Source organism: Pelophylax lessonae, assembly GCF_965119305.1.
Source record: "Pelophylax lessonae genome assembly, chromosome: 6".
Classification (NCBI taxonomy): domain Eukaryota; kingdom Metazoa; phylum Chordata; class Amphibia; order Anura; family Ranidae; genus Pelophylax; species Pelophylax lessonae.
In genome coordinates this window covers 72,051,098-72,072,788 of record NC_138773.1, presented here as the reverse complement: position 1 = coordinate 72,072,788, position 21,691 = coordinate 72,051,098, and the positions used below count along the sequence as shown (strand labels likewise).

At 45.8% G+C, this 21,691-nt stretch overlaps 1 protein-coding gene across 1 annotated transcript in view; it reads left to right on the top strand.

The window, feature by feature from the left end:
• The window catches only part of LOC309559020 (coronin-7-like), a 344,039-nt gene that overhangs the window by 31,048 nt on the left and 291,300 nt on the right, over nt 1-21,691 (top strand). The window contains exons 4-5 of the mRNA XM_082262130.1: nt 4,899-4,969; nt 19,299-19,476. Of these exons, the coding sequence (XP_082118256.1) occupies nt 4,899-4,969; nt 19,299-19,476 (249 nt within the window). The remainder of the gene's footprint in view (nt 1-4,898; nt 4,970-19,298; nt 19,477-21,691) is intronic.

Sequence of the window (21,691 nt, the reverse complement as noted above, 5' to 3'; positions counted from 1 at the left end):
AAGTTCAGGTGAAGATATTCCCCAGAAAAAGCAAAAGGCGGATCATAGCGTATTATGCATGTAATACCACATTTATTGAGAAAACAAGACAGCCTCTTACTTGATTCAGAAGAAAAAACAGCGATATCAGCATACAAGAGGAACAGAGCCACGCTCTGCTGACAGGGACTGCGGGTGACGTCGCAATCTCCTCCCCTTTCCGCACGCGTTACGTCCGTGGGCGGGACTTCTTTAGCGTATGGGTGGAGGGACGGACGTCACCTTTTTATGTCTGCATTCCAGTTCTCTTATCCAATACGCTTATTGCTACATTCACAGCACAGGACGCCGGACCGGAAGTATCGCGGAAACCGGCTCAGAAGACAGCTACAATTAGTTCCGGAAAATAAATACCGGCTAGTGGTAAACTCGGAACCAAAACAATATACACTGTCTAAAAACTGTCCATAATGCGTGGAAGAAGAAATGCAATACAATTATTATTATTAAAAGTGCTAAATCTATATATAATGCAATAGTGCATAAAATATGTTCACATATGAAATATGGGTAAAAACACTAAACGGATAAAATTCCCTGGTGCAAGACAAGTGGGTTCACAATGTCATTCGGTCAGGCTGCAAGATTGAGTTTCGCTCTTGTCCCCCAGTGAGGTTTTTTCCTTCCAACTTGCGTCTGTCCCCAGACCGCTTAGGAGCCTGTTTTGGGGCGATACAAGACCTGTTCCTTCAAGGGGTGCTTGTCCTGGATCTGACTTTAGAGCATTTTCAGGGATTAAACTTGAACCTATTCACAGTCCCCAGGAAGGAAGGCAAAGTGCATCCAATCCTGGACCTCAAGGCGCTCAACTGCTTTGTGCGGGTAGAGAAGTTCAGGATAGAATCCATTCGAACAGTGGGGGCATCCCTGCGTCAGGGAGATTTCCTCATCTCTATCGATATCAAGGATGCCTACCATCACATTCCAATAGGTTCCAGTGACCAGCGTTTTATCGCTTTGCTGTGGGAGAGGAGCATTATCAGTTTGTGGCGTTACCCTTTGGTCTCGCCTCTGCTCCTCGGGTCTTCACAAAAGTGTTAGCCCCAGTGCTAGCTATGCTACGCCAATGGGGCATCAGGTTCCTGGGCTACTTGGACGATCCCCTTCTGCGAGCGGAGTCTCCCTCTGCTCTGGTGGAAGACCTGGAGATCTCAATACGAACTCTGTAAGTTCAGCTGGATTCAGATTTTTCAGAAGCCTGCTCTGGCTCCGTCCACGAAGCTGCACTATTTGGGCCTGACTCTGGAGTCGGCCTTAGCCAGAGTGCTCCTACAAACTTCATAAATTGCAGGCTGCTATTCGCCTCCTGCTGTCTAACAGATGGTCGTCCTTCTGGACTTGTTTTTACCTTCGGGGGGTTCCGTTTGCACAGTCGGGGAACAAGGGGGTCCCTGATATGATGGCTTTGTTCTCCGGTGCTTTGGCTGGGAAAATCCTTCCTCCCTGTGTATTGGACAATGGTCAACACGGATGCCAGAAGGAGAACACAGGTGCCACACTAAGTGCAGTATATCGAGATCTATTGTAAATTAACCAACGAAAAGGTACTCACAAACGTGTGTAAAATCAGCATGACAGTATCGCAAGAGGAGATGATGATCCCGGTGTCCAAATTCAGGATGGCACAAGCGGTCTCAGGGCGCTGGGTTGTATCGAATGGACGATCGGTACTTCCCATCTGCAGGGGACACAGCACTAGCCGTTCAGACGTCACTTCCGGGATACGTACTGGCGCGTCTTTAGGCCGAAGAAGGAGCGCATGCTCCGACAACTCGTCGCCGGCGCCAGTACGTATCCCGGAAGTGACGTCAGAACGGCTAGTGCTGTGTCCCCTGCAGATGGGAAGTACCGATTGTCCATTCGATACAACCCAGCGCCCTGAGACCGCTTGTGCCATCCTGAATTTGGACACCGGGATCATCATCTACTCTTATGATACTGTCATGGTGATTTTACACACATGTTTGTGAGTACCTTTTCGTTGGTTAATTTACAATGAATCTCGATATACTGCACTTAGTGTGGCGCCTGTGTTCTCCTTCCAGCTCGCCACAAGCCCCTTCTACTTGTCACCAGAGCAGCCTACGGAGTGTGGTGTTTGGAGATACATGTATATGGACTTTACATATGGACTTTTTTAATATAGCCACCATTATGTTCCTGTTTCCATTATAGTAGCATAAGTCTGTATGTTGACTATTGGAGTTTGCGAAGTGTTTTGGACACCCCTTCCCCTGTTGTGCGCCAGGTTTCACCCCTCCTCTCTAACACGGATGCCAGCCTGCCCAGCTGGGGAGGCCCCCTCAGCAAGCATTCTGCTCAGGGGATCTGGACGCTGGAAGAGTCCAGACTACCGATCAATGTCTTGGAACTCCGAGCGATCAGACGTTGTCTGGATCATTGGACGGATCGTCTTCAGGGCTGTCCAGTGCGCATTCAATTGGACAATGCCATGGCCGTGGCTTATGTCAATCACCAAGGGGGTACCAGGAGTGTCGGCTCTAAGGGGGGCAGAACGGTTTGGTCCAGCCCACTCTGCTGTATACATTCCCGCAGTGGAAAATTGGCAGGCGGATTACCTCACTTGGCAGGCATTGGACCGAGGGGAGTGGTCCCTTCATCCAGAGGTAAATGCCAGGTGCTGAAGGATAGGTGTTAGGAAATCTCCTTCTAGGAAGATCTACCATCGTACTTGGAAGATGTACAATTGCGTGGTGTGAGTCGCTTGGGGTTCATCCTCGCTCCTTCTCGGTGGCTCGGATCTTAACCTTTCTTCAATGGGGGGCTGAACAGAAGTTGGCCTTGAGCAGCATCAAGGGCCAGGTGTCGGCTTTGGTGGTCTTCTTCCAACAACCTTTGGCCACACACTCCCTGATGCGTACCTTTCTTTAGGGTGTCTGACATATAGTCCCTCCAGGGCGGGCTCTGTTGCAGCCTTGGGATCTCAACTTGGTGCTTTCAGCTCTACAGAAGCCTCCCTTTGAAATTATTCAGGAGATTCCCCTGCTTACACTGTCCCAGTAGGTGGCCTTTTTGGTGGCTATTACCTGCGCGTGCAGGGTGTCGGAACTGGTGGTGTTATTCTGTCGTTTACCTCATCTGGTGATTTACAGGGATAAGGTGGTTCTTCGCCCCTGTCCGTCGTTCCTTTCAAAGGTTGTCTCTGTTTTTCATTTGAATGAAGACATTATATTGCCTTCCCTGTGTCCCAGGCCTAAACCTCTGAAGGAAGTTGCCTTGCATGCCTTGAATGTGGTTCCGGCAATTAGGGTGTACCTGGCAGCTACGGAGTCTTTCAGTCTAGTCAGACTCTATTTGTGCTCACGGACCTCGAAAAGGGTTTTCCACTTGCTCTGCTACCTTTTCTAGATGGATCAGACAGACGGTGGTTCAGGCCTATTCCATCAGGGGGTCAGGTTCCTCCTTTTCCTGTCAAGGCGCACTCTACTAGGGCACTCCTGGTCCTGCCATCATCAGGTGTCCGTGACGCGGGTTTGCAAGGCGGCCACCTGGTCATATGTGCACACTTTCACAAAGTTTTTATGAGGTGATTGTGTTGCCATCTGCAGATGCTTCTTTTGGCCACAAGGTTTTGCAGGTTGCTGTTTAGAGGACCTGGTCCTCTTTGAGGGTGTATTGTTTTTTTCAGGTGGGCTCCAGTTGTTTATGGTTGAGCTTCATGTTACCTGGTTGGCTACGGTTTAGCCTTGGGATTTTTTTCTTGCTGTTCCCACCCCTCATGTTTGACACTGCTTTGAGACGTCCCAATGGTCAAGAAGATAAGGAGCTATATCCGTCAATGAGCGAAAGAGAAAATTGTATTTTTGACTTACTGTAAAATCCATTTCTCTGATGTTTATTGACGGACACAGCACCCACCCCTCTGTGGAGTTGGCTTTCTTCTGACACTGCTTGTAACAAAACTGAGTGCCTATGGCTGAGAGTGGGAGTATACCCCCTGGGACTGCCCATAGGCGTAGTCAAGCTTTTTCCAGCCTAGTGTTCTACTCCTGTAGGGGACAGCATAACCCAATAGTCAAGAAGATAAGGAGCTGTGTCTGTTAATAAACATCGGAGAAATGGATTTTACGGTAAGTCAAAAATCAAATTTTTTTTTTTTTTGTGGGTGCATTTATTAATTTTTTTGCAAACTGTGAACTATGACTCTCCACTTCTGGGGACAAATTCTACTTTTTTTTTAACAAGTATGGCTACTTTGCATTGTGATGGATAATGACAGGATTGCTTATTTAAAATGTATTTTCTTAACTGGCATGAAATGTAATTTAGGAATGGTCTTGTGTGTTATGTGATCTTTGTGTTGTGAACAGATTAAAAAAAAACATACTAGAGTTGCTAATTTGACTACGTGGTCTTTATAGTCCTTTTGTGTGTAGTGTGTTCTCGATTATCTGGTGTATTGATGTATGCAAAGGGGTGCATGGAGAAAAGTTACTCCTTTTAGTCATATTGGCATCATTAATTCTAAAATCTCATAACACTTCCAAAATACTTGTGAGATTACAAGTATTTTTTTTTTTTTTTATTACACACAATACCGAAATTCAAACACCTACCAGCAGCAACTACATAGAGGTATGGCACACAAAATATTCCATCTTGAAAAGTATAATGGTTAAAGTGTAACTAAGCCCAATATTAAAAAAAATCCTAGAAACTGAAGATGACAGAATAGAAAATCCGTTTGTTTTTTGGACATTTTGGGATGCAATAGGTCTTACCAAAATTCTTCTAAAATGTTCTGCCTTACAAAAAAATGTTTTATTTCTCAGTCCTCCAATGTATTAATATATGTTTTCCCTTCCTTTTATTCCTGTCTCTTCTCTCTGCTCCCTCAGATGTGGTGACAGACTTTGCCTTTTCACCTTTTGATGACAATCTCCTGGTCACGGGATCTGCTGACCAAACAGTGAGTAGGAACATTTCAACTGTTCAGACATCACTGCATTCTTTGTTTGCTAAGTTAAAGTTTTTTGTAAAGTTAGAAGGTTTTTTTTACCTTAAAAGAGTTGTAAAGTCAGAAGGTTTTTTATCTTAATGCATTCTATGCATTAAGATAAAAAGCCTTCTCTTTATCTATGCCAGAAATAAATCAGTGCAATACCAATGTGAAAAAATAAAATTGCAAAATAACTTTGAATGGCTGCTGTCACTGAGAGTGTTTAAACTACACACAATACAGAAATTCAACAAAAAACAGTGCTGCGCCACAACTGTCATAAATCTAACAAATAGTGCACTGTTACTCAATCTAAAAAATAAAGTGATACTCAAAGTGTAAAAACCATATACATCAAATATTCCATGTGAAAAAGTATAGTCCATATATCATAAGTGTATCTTGATAGAGTAAATCAGCAAATTATTCCACCATACAGTGCAAACAGGTAATAAAGTGCTGGTGCGAAGTGATGCCAGCGGTCTATCTTTGAGGGACCCCGTGCATCCGGAAGCGCTGGGAGCCACCAGCACAGCCAGAACCAGATAAGATTCCCTGGATCCCCGCTGCTCGTCCTCCCACTGGAGTGGATGAACCCAGTATATGCTTTTATATCCAGCACATCCTGTGAGTTTACATTTATCTTTTGGAAATAAACGTAGCCTTAATACTGCACTTAGATGGCGCTGCTCTCCTTTCTTTTCCTTTGCAAAGTGCTGGTGCTCGTCTCCACCTGTGCAATCAAGGCTGCTCACCTCATATTTTGACCCCTGTGTTACCAGTGGATCAAAATCAGTGGTTCCCCTCTAGGGATAAATAATTGGTCCGGTATGCTGCTGGCTCCTCAGCAACTTACTCTCCTTCCGGCCGGCTCTGTGAGCCTCGGTACCAGTCCGCAATACAGTATATGAGAGGACAAGAAAATAGCAAAATCTAGTGCTCTCTGTTGAACTAAAATTTTATTGTACAAAAACAAGTCAAGATAAAACACTCGCAAGTGTAGCACTTCAGCAGTGCGGGCTGATCTGGCTTCAAACATATGTTTCCCTTCAATCGAGATGGCCGCGATGTGAGGTCAGCAAAACCAACTGCAGAGAGCAGGTAAGTATAACATGTTTGGTGTTTAAAAAAACAAACAAAAAATAAGGAGACTTTAACATCACTTTAAAGTGATTGTAAATTTTTTTTTTTTCTATTAAAATAACAAACATATTATACTTATCTTCTCTGGGCAGTTGGTTTTCCACAGGGGATCTTCCTCTTCTCAGGTCCCTCTTCGGCCCTCCTGGCCCCTCCCTCTTTTGAGTGCCCCCACTGCAAGCAGCTTGCTATGGGGGCACCCGAGCCGAGCTGCAGCTCTGTGTATCCATTCAGACACGGAGCTGCCCTTCGACCGAGCCCCCTCTCTCTCCTGATTGGCTGGCTGAGTTTTATTGACAGCAGTGGGAGCCAATGGGTGACGGCTGAGGCACTTTTGGACACCACTGGCTAGAGAAGGGGCTCACGTTAGTGTTAGGGGGGCTGAGGGGAGCTGCTGCACACAGAAGGTTTTTTTATCTTAATGCATAGATTGCATTAAGATAAAAAACCTTCTGGCTTTACAACTCCTTTAAGGCTGGGTTCACGCTGATGCGGTGCGGGAACCACAGCGATTCCTGTGTGGTTTCCCACACTGCTTCAGAATCGCAGGCAGTTCACACTGTGCTCTGTGAACCGCTGCGGGTGTCAATATAAACCTAATGACACCCCCAAATCAGTTCACAGAACGCAGTGCGAACGGTAGAATGTGATCGCATGGTTTTGAACACCCAAGCAATCCGATTCCAGTGCAGACGAAAAAAGGGTCCTGCACATTTTTGGTGCGGGTCCAAGGCGAATTGAGCTTTAAATAATGTATGTCTCAATATGCACTGAACTGAATTCTCATGTAATTTGTACAGGAATCGGGTGCGATTCCTGTACAAATGGTATGCAATGCTGTACACCACATGGTGTGAACCCAGCCTAATACATTCTCTGCATTAACCACTTTACCCTCAGGCCAATTCTGACATTTCTCAAATACATGTAAATATCAACATTTTTTTTCTAGAAAGCTACTTAGAATCCCTAAACATATATATATATATATAATTTTTTTAAGCAGAGGCACAAGTTTTTAGGAAAATATAAAAGCTGATGTTAAGCGAAGTAAATAGATACCAAGCATGTCACGCTTTAGAATTGCGCACGCCCATGGAATGGGGACAAACTATGATACATTAATTATATCTATACCCAAGCGCATAAATAATGTTATATATTGCAGCAAACTAGTCCAATTGCAGGCTTTTTATTTTCTTTTTTTTTACCTTCCTTTCTTAGTGACACTTGTTTCCACAATGTGCTGTATCCATGAGGATGTTGGTTTGTCACCCTGGGCAGAAAGTGTGTTGGAGCTATAGAACCCTCCCTCCCCCATATAATTTAGGGGGAGGCATTTTGTAGATCACAGAGAGAGCTAATAACATCGTTCAGTACACAGGAAATTACTGGGACACAAGATTAGCCAGTGTTTTCTGTGCTTATTTATTCATTACAGGCATTTATATAGCATAAACAATTTACAAGGCACTTTGCATATACAGCTGCAAGAAGAAGTATGTGAACCCTTTGGAATGATATGGATTTCTGCACAAATTGGTAATAAAATGTGATCTGATCATCATCTAAGTCACCACAATAGACAATCACAGTCTGCTTAAACTAATAACACACAAAGAATGAAATGTTGCCATGTTTTTATTGAACACACCATATAAACATTCACAGTGCAGGTGGAAAAAGTATGTAAACCCCTAGACTAATGGCATCTCCAAGAGCTAATTGAAGTGAGATGTCAGCCAACTGGAGTCCAATCGATGAGATGAGATTGGAGGTGTTGGTTACAGCTGCCCTGCCCTATAAAAAACACACACCATTTCTGGGTTTGCTTTTCACAAGAAGCATTGCCTGATGTGAATGATGCCTCACACAAAAGAGCTCTCAGAAGACCTACGATTAAGAATTGTTGACTTGCATAAAGCTGAAAAGGGTTATAAAAGTATCTCCAAAAGCCTTGCTGTTCATCAGTCCACGGTAAGACAAATTGTCTATTAATGGAGAAAGTTCAGCACTGCTGCTACTCTTCCTAAGAGTGGCCGTCCTGTAAAGATGACTGCAAGAGCACAGCGCAGACTGCTCAATGAGGTGAAGAAGAATCCTAGAGTGTCAGCTAAAGACTTACAAAAGTCACTAGCAAATGCTAACATCCCTGTTAGCGAATCTACAATACGTAAAACACTAAACAAGAATGGATTCTATGGGAGGATACCACAGAGGAAGCCACTGCTGTCCAAACAAAACATTGCTGCACGTTTACAGTTTGCACAAGAGCACCTGGATGTTCCACAGCAGTACTGGCAAAATATTCTGTGGACAGATGAAACCAAAGTTTGAGTTGTTTGGAAGAAACACACAACACTATGTGTGGCGAAAAAGAGGCACAGCACACCAACATCAAAACCTCATCCCAACTGTGAAGTATGGTGGTGGGGGCATCATGGTTTGGGGCTGCTTTGCTGCGTCAGGGCCTGGACGGATTGCTATCATCGAAGGAAAAATGAATTCCCAAGTTTACCAAGACATTTTGCAGGAGAACTTAAGGCCATCTGTCTACCAGCTGAAGCTCAACAGAAGATGGGTGTTGCAACAGGACAATGACCCAAAGCATAGAAGTAAATCAACAACAGAATTGCTTAAACAGAAGAAAATACGCCTTCTGAAGTGGCCCAGTCAGAGTCCTGACCTCAACCCGATTGAGATGCTGTGGCATGACCTCAAGAAAGCGATTCACACCAGACATCCCAAGAATATTGCTGAACTGAAACAGCTCTGTAAAGAGGAATGGTCAAGAATTACTTCTGACTGTTGTGCCCGTCTGATCTGCAACTACAGGAAACGTTTGGTTGAAGTTATTGCTGCCAAAGGAGGTTCAACCAGTTATTGAATCCAAGGGTTCACATACTTTTTCCACCTGCACTGTGAATGTTTACATGGTGTGTTCAGTAAAAACAGGGCAACATTTCATTCTTTGTGTGTTATTAGTTTAAGCAGACTGTGATTGTCTATTGTGGTGACTTAGATGATGATCAGATCACATTTTATGACCAATTTGGGCAGAAATCCATATCATTCCAAAGGGTTCACATACTTTTTCTTGCAGCTGTATATTGCACATTCACATCAGTCCCTGTCCTCAAGGAGCTTACAATCTAAGGCTCCTAATTCACTCTAACTCCTAACTCACAATCTAAGGCTCCTAACTTCATATATATACTAGAGCCAATTGACACAGGAACCAACTATTTTACCAGCATGTACTTGGAGTGTGGGAGGAAACCCACAAAGCTACAGGGAGCACATGCAAACCACATGCAGGTAATGCTGTGGTTGGAATTAAAAAATTACCCTAATGTTGCTAGGTGGAAGTGCTAACCACTTAGCCACTATGCTGCCATACTTACAGAAACTGCAAAACGAATGCAGCCACCACATCTAGGGACTGGTAAGATTAAATATATTACGTTTTTGTTCTTGTGTTAAACAGTGGCTAAATGGTTAGCATTTCTTCCTAGCAGCACTAGGGTTGTCAGTTCAATTCCCAACCATGCACAGAGTTTACATGTTCTCCCTGTGCCTGTGTTGGTTTCCTTCAGGTACTCTGGTTTCCTCCCACACTCCAAAGACATGCTGGGAGGTTATTTGGCTTCTGTCTAAATTGGTCCAAGTATATGTATGTATAAATTTGAGTTGGGAGTCTTAGATTGTAGGCACCTTTAGGGCAGGGACTGATGTTAATGTATATTTTAAATAAATATTTAAAATATCCAGGTGTTAGAATGGCCAAATCAAAGTCCAGACCTGAATCCAATCGAGAATCTGTGGAAAGAATTGAAAATTGCTGTTCACAAACGCTCTCAATCCAACCTCACTGAGCTCGAGCTGTTTTGCAAGGAGGAATGGGCAAAAATTTCAGTCTCTCGATGTGCAAAACTGATAGAGACATACCCCAAGCGACTTATTGCTGTAATTACAGCTAAAGGTGGCTCTACAAAGTATTATCTTAAGGGGGCTGAATAATTTTGCACGCCCATTTTTTCAGTTTTTTATTTGTTAAAGAAGTTTGAAATATCCAATAAATTTCGTTCCACTTCATGATTGTGTCCCACTTGTTGTTGATTCTTCACAAAAAATTACAGTTTTATATTAGGGATGCCCCCGAAATGAAATTCTTGGCCGAAGCCGAATAATAATGAAATGTTTGGCCGAAGGCCGAATACCGAACACGGTGTTTCGCATTTTTTCCATTTATTTTGCCAATTTTTTGTCCTCTCTCTTGTCCTCTCGTGTCTCTCTCTCTCTTGTCCTCTCACTCTCTCTCTCTTGTCCTCTCATGTCTCTCTCTCTTGTCCTCTCATGTCTCTCTCTCTATCTCTCTTGTCCTCTCATGTCTCTCTCCCTAAATGTTACTGTAGGGAATGGGATTCAGTGCACACTGCAGCCTTGTACCATAGGGTTAATGTTAGTGACACTGTAGGGATTGGGAAGGATGCTGGGAATGGAAATCAGGAAGCATGCAGGCAGCCTTGTAAATTTTAATTGCAGATACAGGGCACTGGGCAGGTCAGGGTTAATGTGGTAACATCAATTACTCAGTGACAGTCAGTCAGTGTCAGTGTGGACTCGATCAGATTATACCGTGACAGACAGTCTCTCATAGTGGTGGTAGTAGGAGGCTGGAGGTGGACTAGTAGGAGCCTGGAAAGGAGCACAGCCGCATACATACATTACTCACTCGTGCACTGCAGCCCGCCCCACACATTCAGTGAGTCTTACTCTCCTCCCTAGTTTTTTCAATGGCACATTCAGGAAGCCAATCACGCCGTGAGTAGCGGCACAGCGGAACCAATTAGGTGTGCAGGCACGCGTGATTGGTTCGCTGTGCAGCTAATCACGGCGTGATTGGCTTCCTGAATGTGCCATTGAAAAAACTAGGGAGGAGAGTAAGACTCACTGAATGTGTGGGGCGGGCTGCAGTGCACGAGTGAGTAATGTATGTATGCTCACCGCTGAAGTGTCCCGGCTTCCCCTGCCTAACACGGAAGTCTGTGAGTCCTCCTGTCCTCCTCCGAGTCCCTTCCCCCTGTAAATATCGTGACCTCGGCGATATGAATATCGCCTACGGCCACAGAACGATAGTCGATATCATATCGACTATCATTCAGCCCTATTGTTCGGCACAAAATTATTCGGTCTTTTGACTTATTCAGCCGAACACCGAAAGTGCTATTTTTTCTATTTTCGGCCGAATAATGTTCGGCCTCCGAATATTCGGTGCATCCCTATTTTATATCTTTGTTTGAAGCCTGAAATGTGGCAAAAGGTCGCAAAGTTCAAGGGGGCCGAATACTTTCGCAAGGCACTGTGTGTGTATGTATATATATTTTTATATATATATATTTATATATATATATATATATATATATACATACACACACCGCATCTCACAAAAGTGAGTACACCCCTCACAAGAAAAGACACTTTGCTACAATGAAAAGCAGTGAGTGTACAGCTTGTATAACAGTGTAAATTTGCTGTCCCCTCAATAAAACTCAACACAGCCATTCATGTCTAAACCGCTGGCTACAAAAGTGAGTACACCCCTAAGTGAAAATGTCCAAATTGGGCCCAAAGTGTCAATATTTTGTGTGGCCCCCATTATTTTCCAGCACTGCCTTAACCCTTTTGGGCATAGAGTTCATCAGAGCTTCACAGGTTGCCACTGGAGTCCTCTTCCACTCCTCCATGACAACATCACGGAGCTGGTGGATGTTAGAGACCATGCGCTCCTCCACCTTCCGTTTGAGGATGCCCCACAGATGCTCAATAGGGATTAGGTCTGGAGACATGCTTGGCCAGTCCATTACCTTTACCTTCTTTAGCAAGGCAGTGGTCGTCTTGGAGGTGTGTTTGGGGTCGTTATTATGTTGGAATACTGCCCTGCAGCCCAGTCTCCGAAGGGAGGGGATCATGCTCTGCTTCAGTATGTCACAGTACATGTTGGCATTCATGGTTCCCTCAATGAACTGTAGCTCCCCAGTGCCAGCGGCACTCATGCAGCCCCAGACCATGACACTCCCACCACCATGCTTGACTGTAGGCAAGGCGCACTTGTCTTTGTAGTCACCTGGTTTCCGCTACACACACTTGACACCATCTGAACCAAATAAGTTTATCTTGATCTCAGCAGACCACAGGACACGGTTCCAGTAATCCATGTCCTTAAGCTGTATACACACTATCCAACTTTTGTGGTTAGATTTCCTTCAGATTTACCTTTTCTATGTAGTGCAAGGGCCTGCCAGATTGCATACAAATTGAAAGTGTTTAGGTTTGACCTCATATTATATGGTTTTGGTAAGTCTAAAGGAAAAAGTCTTCAGAAAATCTTATAGTGTGTATGGCCCATTAGTCTGCTTGTCTTCAGCAAACTGTGGGCTTTCTTGTGCATCATCTTTAGAAGAGGTTCCCTTCTGGGACAACAGCCATGCAGACCAATTTGATGCAGTGTGCAGCGTATGGTCTGAGCACTGACAGGCTGACCTCCCACCCATTCAACCTCTGCAGCAATACTGGCAGCACTCATACGTCTATTTCCCAAAGACAACCACTGGATATGACGCTGAGCACGTGCACTCAACTACTTTGGTCGACCATGGCGAGGCCTGTTCTGAGTGGAACCTGTCCTGTTAAACCGCTGTATGGTCTTGGCGGCTGTGCTGCAATCTTCTTATAGCCTAGGCCATCTTTATGTAGAGCAATAATTCTTTTTTTCAGATCATCAGAGAGTTCTTTGCCATGAGGTGCCATGTGGAAATTCCAGTGACCAGTATGAGAGAGAGTGAGAGCGAGGGAAAATGGCTAATTAGGCCCAATTTGGACATTTCCACTTAGGGATGTACTCACTTTCGTTGCCAGCAGTTTAGACTTTAATGGCTGCGTGTTGAGTTATTTTGAGGGGACAGCAAATTTACACTGTTATACAAGCAGTAGAATCACTACTTTACATTGTAGCAAAGTGTAATTTCTTCAGTGATGTCACAGGAAAAGATGTAATAAAATATTTACAAAAATGTGAGGGGTGTACTCACTTTTGTGAGATAGTGTGTGTGTGTGTGTGTAAAGTGCTGCGTAAATTGACTGCGCTGTATAAGTACCGGTACCTGTAATAGAGTAATAAATGTACTGTAAAGAGCAGTTAGGCTCCAATCTTTAAGGTCCCCCTTTAGTGGCAGTCTGTAGCGCTTTCTTTGGCAGCACAGCAGATGTAAACGAGTGGGAAATGGCGCCCTCTGCAGGAGCAGGCTAGGCAGTGAAAAGGTTAACAAACAAAAGCCTTTACACATAACGCACCTCTAAGGGGCTGTTCCTCAGCTATTACCCATCAGCCACTATGAGCTTCTCTTCAGTTTTGTAGCAAGCAGTACATGAAGACTATCAACCCCAAAAAGAAGAGGGGCGGGGGCGGCGACTGTCGGAGGACTCAGAGAAAATAATTTTACGGTTAGTTCTTACAAAAATCCTACTTTCTCTTGCGTCCTCTGACAGTCGCCGCCCGTTCAGTCAGCCTTCACGAGTGGGATGTCCCAAAGCAGTGCAGGTGGGAGGGGTGGGAAGACGCAAACCAAAGAAAAGGCAATGTGCAACCAGGCCAGAGTCGAGCAGGGCAACAAAAGTTCAACAGGAGCCAACCCTGGACAAATACACCCCAAGAAGAGACAGAAACACACGTCTCTGCAAAACAACCGCCGCACACAAAACTTTGCGGCCAAAGGAAGCATCCGAGGAAGCCATCACATCAAGTTTGTAAAATCTTGTGAAAGTGTGCATAGACGACTTCGCACACCTGAGCCACAGAAGCCTGATGGCAAAATGCCCAAGAGGCACTGACAGCTCTAGTAGAATGAGCCCTGACAGGGAAAGGAGGAACCTGACCCTTGATTGAATAGGCCCGAACAATCGTCTGTCTGATCCATTTAGAAATGGTTGCTGCGGATGCGGCCAAACCCTTCCGATGTCCCTCAGAAAGGAAAAACAGGGAGTCATACTTCCGAAAAGCCTCCGTGGCGGACAGGTAAACCCTGACCGCCCTAACCACATCCAAGGAATGTAAGGCAATTTCCTTGGGATGCTTAGGTTTCGCACAAAGCGAAGGCAAGACAACATCTTCGTAGAGGTGGAAAGCAGATACCACCTTGGAAAGAAAAGAGGAATTGGGTCTCAAGACCACTTTGTCCCTATGAACAACCAGATAAGGCGAGCGGCAAGACAGACACTCTGCGAGCAGAGGTGACAGCCACCAGAAAAGCAACTTTCTGGGACAACACGGGCAGAGGTATGTCTCTGATGTTTTCAAAGGGAGGCCGTTGCAAAACGGACAAAACCAAGTTCAGGTCCCATGGCGCAAAGGAGCTATCCTCGGGGGAGCCAGATGTCGCACCCCCTGAATAAAGGTGCGAATCAAGGAATTAGTTGCCAAGAGACGCTGGAAAAGAATGGCCAAGGCCGACAACTGACCTTTAATCGTGGCCAGTTCCAAACGCTGATCCACCCTTTCCTGTAGGAAGGCCAAAACCCTCGCCACCGAAAGGGAGTGGGGATGAAACCCCTGTGACTCGCACCAGGCAATATACGCTTTCCGGGTGCGATGGTAAATATTTCTAGAGGTAGCTTTCCGAGCCTTCAATAAGGTAAAAACGACAGCACTCGAGAGACCCTTGTCTATCAAAACTTGGCTTTCAATAGCCACTCCGTCAAAGCCAGACACTGTAAAGCGGGATGGAAGATCGACCCTTGAGACAGTAGATCGTCTCACAGCGGAAGCCGCCAGGGAGGCTCAATGACCATCTGCACGATGTCTGCGTACCAAGACCGATGCGGACAGTCTGGGGCCACCAGAATGACCCGCACCTGTTCCGACGCCAACCTGCGGAGGAACCTGGATAACAGTTGAATCGGACAGTTGAGGGAAGGCATAAATCAGCAGATACCAGTGCCAGGGCACCATCACCGCGTCCGCCAGAGGATCGCGGGTTCTGGACACGAACCTTCCCACCTTTTGTTTGAGACGGGACACGAACAGATCCACGTCCGGAGTCCCCTACCGGGCACACAGGAGGTAAACACCACCGAATGCAGGGACCATTCCCCCTGGTCCAGGGTCTGTCGACTGAGATAGTCAGCCTGCCAGTTCTCCACACCTGGAATGTGAACGGCCGAAATCCCCAGAACGTGCGCCTCGGCCCAAGAGAGGATCTCGGCCACTTCCTTGGTCGCCTGAGCACTCTTGGTGAGTGAAGTAAGCCACTGCCGTGGAGTTGTCCATCTGCACCCGAGCCGGGCGAACCTGGAGTCGAGTTGACCAACGGAACAAGCAGAGCTTGATTGCTCAGAGCTCCAAGACGTTTATCGGTAAGAAGGCCTCCTCCACCGACCACGTCCCCTGGGCACAAAGCGTGCCCAGAACTCCACCCCAGCTCGACAGGCTGGCATCCGTGGTGATCACCGTCCACAGCAAAGGCCGGAAGGACTTGCCTTGTGCCAGAGTCGGTGACAGAAGCCACCACACAAGATCCGATATTGCAAAGGGGTTCAGAGAAATCCTTCTGTCCAACGACCTAGGCGTTCTGCCCCACCTGGCAAGAATCTCTGCTTGCAGAGTTCTCGTGTGAAATTGAGCAAATGGGATCGGCAAAAGCCGAAACCATCAAGGCCCAGGGACCGCATGCAGGCCCGTAGAGAGGAGAGATCGTTGCCCCTGAGGGACCTGATCTCGCCCTGCAGGGTCCAGAGTTTGTCCTCCGGGAGAAAGAACTTCGCCTGATCAGAGTCCAGGACTATCCCCAGGTATGGGAGGCGAACCGAAGGAGTCAGAGCCGACTACTGGAAGGTGACAGTCCACCCGAACTCCTTGAGCGTCTGAACCGTGATCAACAGATTGCTCGTCAAGGTGGCACATGAGCTCGATCTTAACAGGAGGTCGTCCAGATAACCGAGGACCGCAATACCCTTTAAACACAGTAAAGCCAGCACCGGAGCCAAAAGCTCGTTGAAGACCCTGGGAGCCAAAGCGAGACCGAAGGGCAATGCCACAAACTTATAATGCACCTCTGCCACCGCGAAACGGAGATACCGCTGATGACCCTCGGAGACAGGCATGTGCAGATACGCATCCTTCAAGTGGATGGAGGCCAGGAAGTCCCCTGGACTCAACAATGCCTTCACCAACCAAGACGATCGCCTGAGGAAGGAGCATGCATGCTCCGAATGCGAGCACCCCCCTGCCCCTATTGGATGTAAGCCTGGATACTGAGCGCTGCCAGAAACACAGCAAGTGTCGGACTCCACCGGCACAGCCAGGACCACGGCCGCCACAGTGTACTTCCCTAACATCCCTACAGTGTTGCAGATGGACCATCACCATTTGCTGATTAACTATTTCCTCTGTGTGAGTTATTACATTGTTTTTATGTAATAAATAACCTTTTAATCTACACTGAGGTGGCACTGCTTTTCTTCTTCTACCCCTTCATGTTTTAGAAGTGCGTTCAGACATCAGCAGATCCACTTAGGACGCCAAAGTCGCAAGAGCAGCAGATAATGAGGCCATGGAAGAGGATTCAGGAATTCCTGAAGCACCAACCAGGTCGGTGGGAAATTTGCCATCCTGGGTTCCATATTAGTAACAAAAAATTTTAAGGACGCTGGCCCTTTAAAACGGGAGTTCCCGCAGACCCCCACCAGAAACTGCACCACCTGTGGAGACCGTTCAGAAACCGCAATAGCCACAAAAAAAAAATGTTTTTACAGGAAAATGCCAGAGAAAACAGTTAAAATCACCCCACAATGTCTGTACTTGCCACACGCGGCTGCAGTGAAAATGAGAGAAAAGAGGAAGTTATCTCACGCACATAGAGGCCTATGCCCACCCTGAGCCACAAACAAATGGTGCCTGATGAAAGTCTATGGGAGGACACACAGGCAAAATGGCTGCCGCCCTTACTAGGCGGTTGCCCATAAGAAAGATGGCGCCCGATCGGCGCCAAAACGATGAGCTAAAATGGCTGCTGCCCACACAGTGAGTCCCAAACAGCCTGCCCTCACCCAAAATGGCGGCCGCGCGAACAGCGCCAAATAGAGCAAAAAAAAATACATGCGCTTGCCCCCACAGGGAACCCCAGAGAGCACCCCCGGGATGTATAAAGCCCCCACACTCCCCCAGTCATGGCAGTATGCACCGCAGAGCGCCCCCAGCAGGGGCAGGGAGGAAGGGGGCCGTACCATACGGCCAGGAGGGGGATACCACAGAAGCCACCATGTACTGCCATCCCCTAAGAGTGGGCCCACAGAACACCCCCACAGATAATAGTCCCCTTTTAGGGACCCAGGGGTAGTAGCACTCACCAGTCCAGCGAACACGGGCACTGCTCTGATACGGAACACCTCCCACCCTGAGTGGGGGTGCCGTCAGCCAGGAAGGATGCTTGCAACTTACGGGCGTTCTGGAGTTGAAACATCCCGGTGAAGAAGGGACTCAGCAGGCTCGTCCCTATCCCAAGGGGCACTTTCGTTGCAAGGCCGCTCGGTGGCAGGGTGGGACTCCATAAGGATCTATATTATCCAGTGCGAGGCTCAGCTCTGCTGTCGCTTGTAGTCCTCCAGGAATTCCCTGACTAAAGGCCCGTACACACGATAAGAAAATCTGTAGGGAAAATTCATCCGACGACCGATCTGCCGATTTTCGGATTGTTAGTATGGTGTTTTCGACAGCCAACTCCGACTTTTCGACTGACAAAATCCTGATGTGCAGGCTATAAAATTTTTGTTGTCCGTAATACAATGTCCGATTTTCGTCTCATTAGTACAGATTTCGACAGAAAAAAATCTTTTTTCTAGACTAGGCATGCTCAGAGATGAAAGAACACATACAAAGCAATCCAACATGACATCACTTCTGAAGTAGAATTCTGTCGTACGGGAAAATTCGTATGAAAATAACCTCTTCACTTTCCACATCAGACTAGCATGCCACAAAAAACGGACGACAGATCGTTCAATAATCTGATCGTGTGTGATCGGGGCTTAACTAGCGATAGTGAGCGAAATAAAAAAATCTATTTTCAAAGAAAAAAACACTTTTCAAGAAAAAAATATGAAGAAACTGAGACGCTAGGTCCCAGCAGGGAAGACCTAGCCTACTCCTAACGGTAGGCAGCATAAAACTGAAGAGCAGCTCCTAGTGGCTGATGGGTAATAGCTGAGGAACAGCCCCCTAGAGAACTTGTGTTTATGTGTAAAGGCTTTTGTTTGTTAACCTTTTCACTGCCTAGCCTGCTCCTGCAGAGGGCGCCATTACCCAATCGTGAAGGCTAACTGAACGGGCGGCGACTGTCGGAGGACGTAAGAGAAAGGAAATTTTAAAAAAGCAAACAGGAAACAATGCAATGTGTTGTAACAACGTATCGTATCACCCCTAGATAACGCAGACCAGTGCATGCTCTGGTATGAATAAGTCCTTATTGTTTTAAAGTGGAACTCTAGGGAAAAACAAGTTAACCCTTGTTCCATTAAATGCTTGTTTTGTCTAGGGTTAGAGGTAAAAAAATACCTTATTCCATTTTCCCTGGAAGTCCTCACTCTTAATTGCTCTACAGCGCTTCAGAAAGCGGGAAGCACTCAATATCCTCACACACCATGCAGGACCATTGCTCCTGCATTGTTTGTGATGATGTCAGAGAGGCTGTGACCAGTCGGGTGGCAAGGAAAAGCAGCCCTAGGGACTGGATATGTGGTGGGACACCTGCAGGAGCAAGAAATAACAAAAGTATTTCTGCCTATTCCTCTGATAGACAAAATGAGCATTTCACCCTTGCAGTGCAGGAACAAATGGCAAGGGCTAACTTTTGTTTTCCTTGGAATTCTCTAAAGGAGCACCTCTTCCATATTTATTTTGCATTTGCAGTGACATATCGAAGATTGTAAGCTCTCCTGAGCAGGGCCCTCTTAATCATCTTGTATTTTATTGTATTGTATATGTACCGTCTCCCTCTAATATTGTAAAGCGCTGCGTAAACTGACTGGCGCTATAGAAATCCTTAATAATAATAATAATAATAATAATATAATTGTGATTTGTTATCCTTGTTGCCTTGCTTTGCAGATCAAGCTGTGGCAGTTGACTGAAACTGGAAATGCAGCTGATCCCAAGGGGACGATGACATTGGCAGGGGGACCAGTGAAGGCTGTGCAGTTTCACCCCTCAGCTGACAATCTACTGGTCTCTGCAGCTGGAAAATCTGCTCAGATCTGGGATCTCTCCAAAGAAATGTCCCTTGCAGGTATCTGTTGTAAACAGCTGTTAAGAAAATTGGAATACACTTAAAGGTGCACTTTTGTAAAACTCTATCCAGCATGTCATGTGACTGTCATCTAAAAAAAAAAAAGTAAAGCTGCTAGCAGGTAAAAAGTCCAGAAACCTAAAGGTGCTTTTTTTGTTTTTATTTTAAGTGACTGGGTTACTTTTTGTTTAATCAGATTCTATAAAATGAGTACACATTGTACAATGGGTCATAGAGTTTTCATCAGACAAACAGAAAGGCGCAAGCACCTAGTGCGCACCCGCTTCCTCAGAGCTTAGCTCTGAGAAAGGGGGTGCGCCCCCAAACCGCATCAGCTTGACACCACAGCCTGGTGTCATTGGAGTACGTGGATCCTGCACTGTATGACATCTTGTGGTTCATTGGCTTTTACAAGTTGCACCGTTTGTAAAGTATTCATTTTTAGCAGTTTCATTCGCCTCCGTAATTTTTTGGTAATGCACTAGGTGCTTGCGTCTTCCTGTTTGTCTGTTTTTTTTTTTTTTTTTTGGATTCCCTTGTTCGAGGAGGGCTGCATCTGCCAAGCATTTGGATTTGTTGCCCCGTAGTCCTATCTAACTGTGGAGGACCTCTTAACGCTGAAAGTGACTGCTCTTTGTTATAGAGTTGTCATCAGTATAGATATCATCTAGTGTACATAATATATCACAAAACAAGGGAAAGCATACAAAGCCCCTGCAAATGATTTTAAACTCCTATAACATACGACGGAGTAAACACATGTTGATAATAATGCAGAGGCGTAACTAGAACCTTCAGGGCCCCGATGCAAGAAACCATGAAGGGCCCCCGGACCCCTGGCTGTGACCCTTCCCTTCAAGCCTTAGGCTCTCCCACTGATCCTGGGGCCCTTTACTCTCGTTGCGGACCCTTTCACAAGATCTGCAGTGCTCCCCCTTCCTGCAATCTTGGGGCCTCCCCTCGGTGGTGGAATGCCAGGGCCCGGTTGCAAGTGTGACCTTTGCGGTCCTGCTAGTTCATCCACTGGTGTCAGTAGTTTTTATTTTTTGGTATTTGAATTGTATTATTTTTTATCATTTTATTTTATTTTTTACAATGTCACGGACTATGACTGTCCATTCAAAAAAGGAAGGAGCTGGTAAATTACATATTTACTGACCCCTTCCTGGTTTTCTATTGTGTCATCCTATCCTACCCTATGCAGGGGTACAGGTGAGCCGCACAGCCAGGCCCCCCTGTAGCATGGGGCCCGGTTGCAATTGCAACTCCTGTAGTTACGCCCCTGTAATAATGTCTTAAGAAGGGCAATTGTATTACCAGTCAGGAGTGTATACTGCTCTATGCCAAAAAGCAACAGGAAATTTTGCAAAGGGAATATGTAATTGGCAACAATCACAGGGCTAGTTTATAATGACTTTCAGGGTCACCTGTCTGCCTCTCTAGCTAAAATCCTATAACTGTGGTATTATTCTCTGAATTACTCCAACTCTTTGAAAATAATGTCCTCTTTGCTCTTTGGTCTAAATGCCATAGAAGAGCAATTTAGTACTTTCGAAAATTTTACATTTAAAATAAAATTTAAAAAATGTGTACTCTTGCAACTTTGGCCCCCTTGGTCATCAACTCTCCTTTTCTCCTTGCTCAGTTTATTCTCATTTTCTCTGATACTGGTTACTGGGTGGCTTTAAGCCGCTGCCGTCAACCTAACCACCCCTAACCACCCCAAGGCTTACAGTTTAAACTGTTATGCTGAATGTTTTTGTACCACTTTACTCCATAATTATATTGTCACAAGTATTGGGACGCCTGCGTTTACAAGCACATGAATTTAATGGCATCCCAGTCTTAGTCCGTAGGGATCAATATTGAGTTGGCCCACCCTTTGCAGCTATAACAGCTTCAACTCCTCTGGGAAGGCTGTCCACAAGGTTTAGGAGTGTGTCTATAGGAGTGTTTGACCATTCTTCCAGAAGCGCATTTGTGAGGTCAGATACTAATGTGGACGAGAAGGCCTGGCTTGCAGTTTCCTCTCTAATTCATCCCAAAGGTGTTCTATCAGGTTGAGGTCAGGACTCTGTGCAGGCCAGTCCAGTTCCTCCACCCCAAACTCACTCATCCATGTCTTAATGGACTTTTCTTTGGGCACTGGTCCAAATCATTTGGTGGAGGGGGGATTATGGTGTGGGGTTGTTTTTCAGGGGTTGGGTTTGGCCCC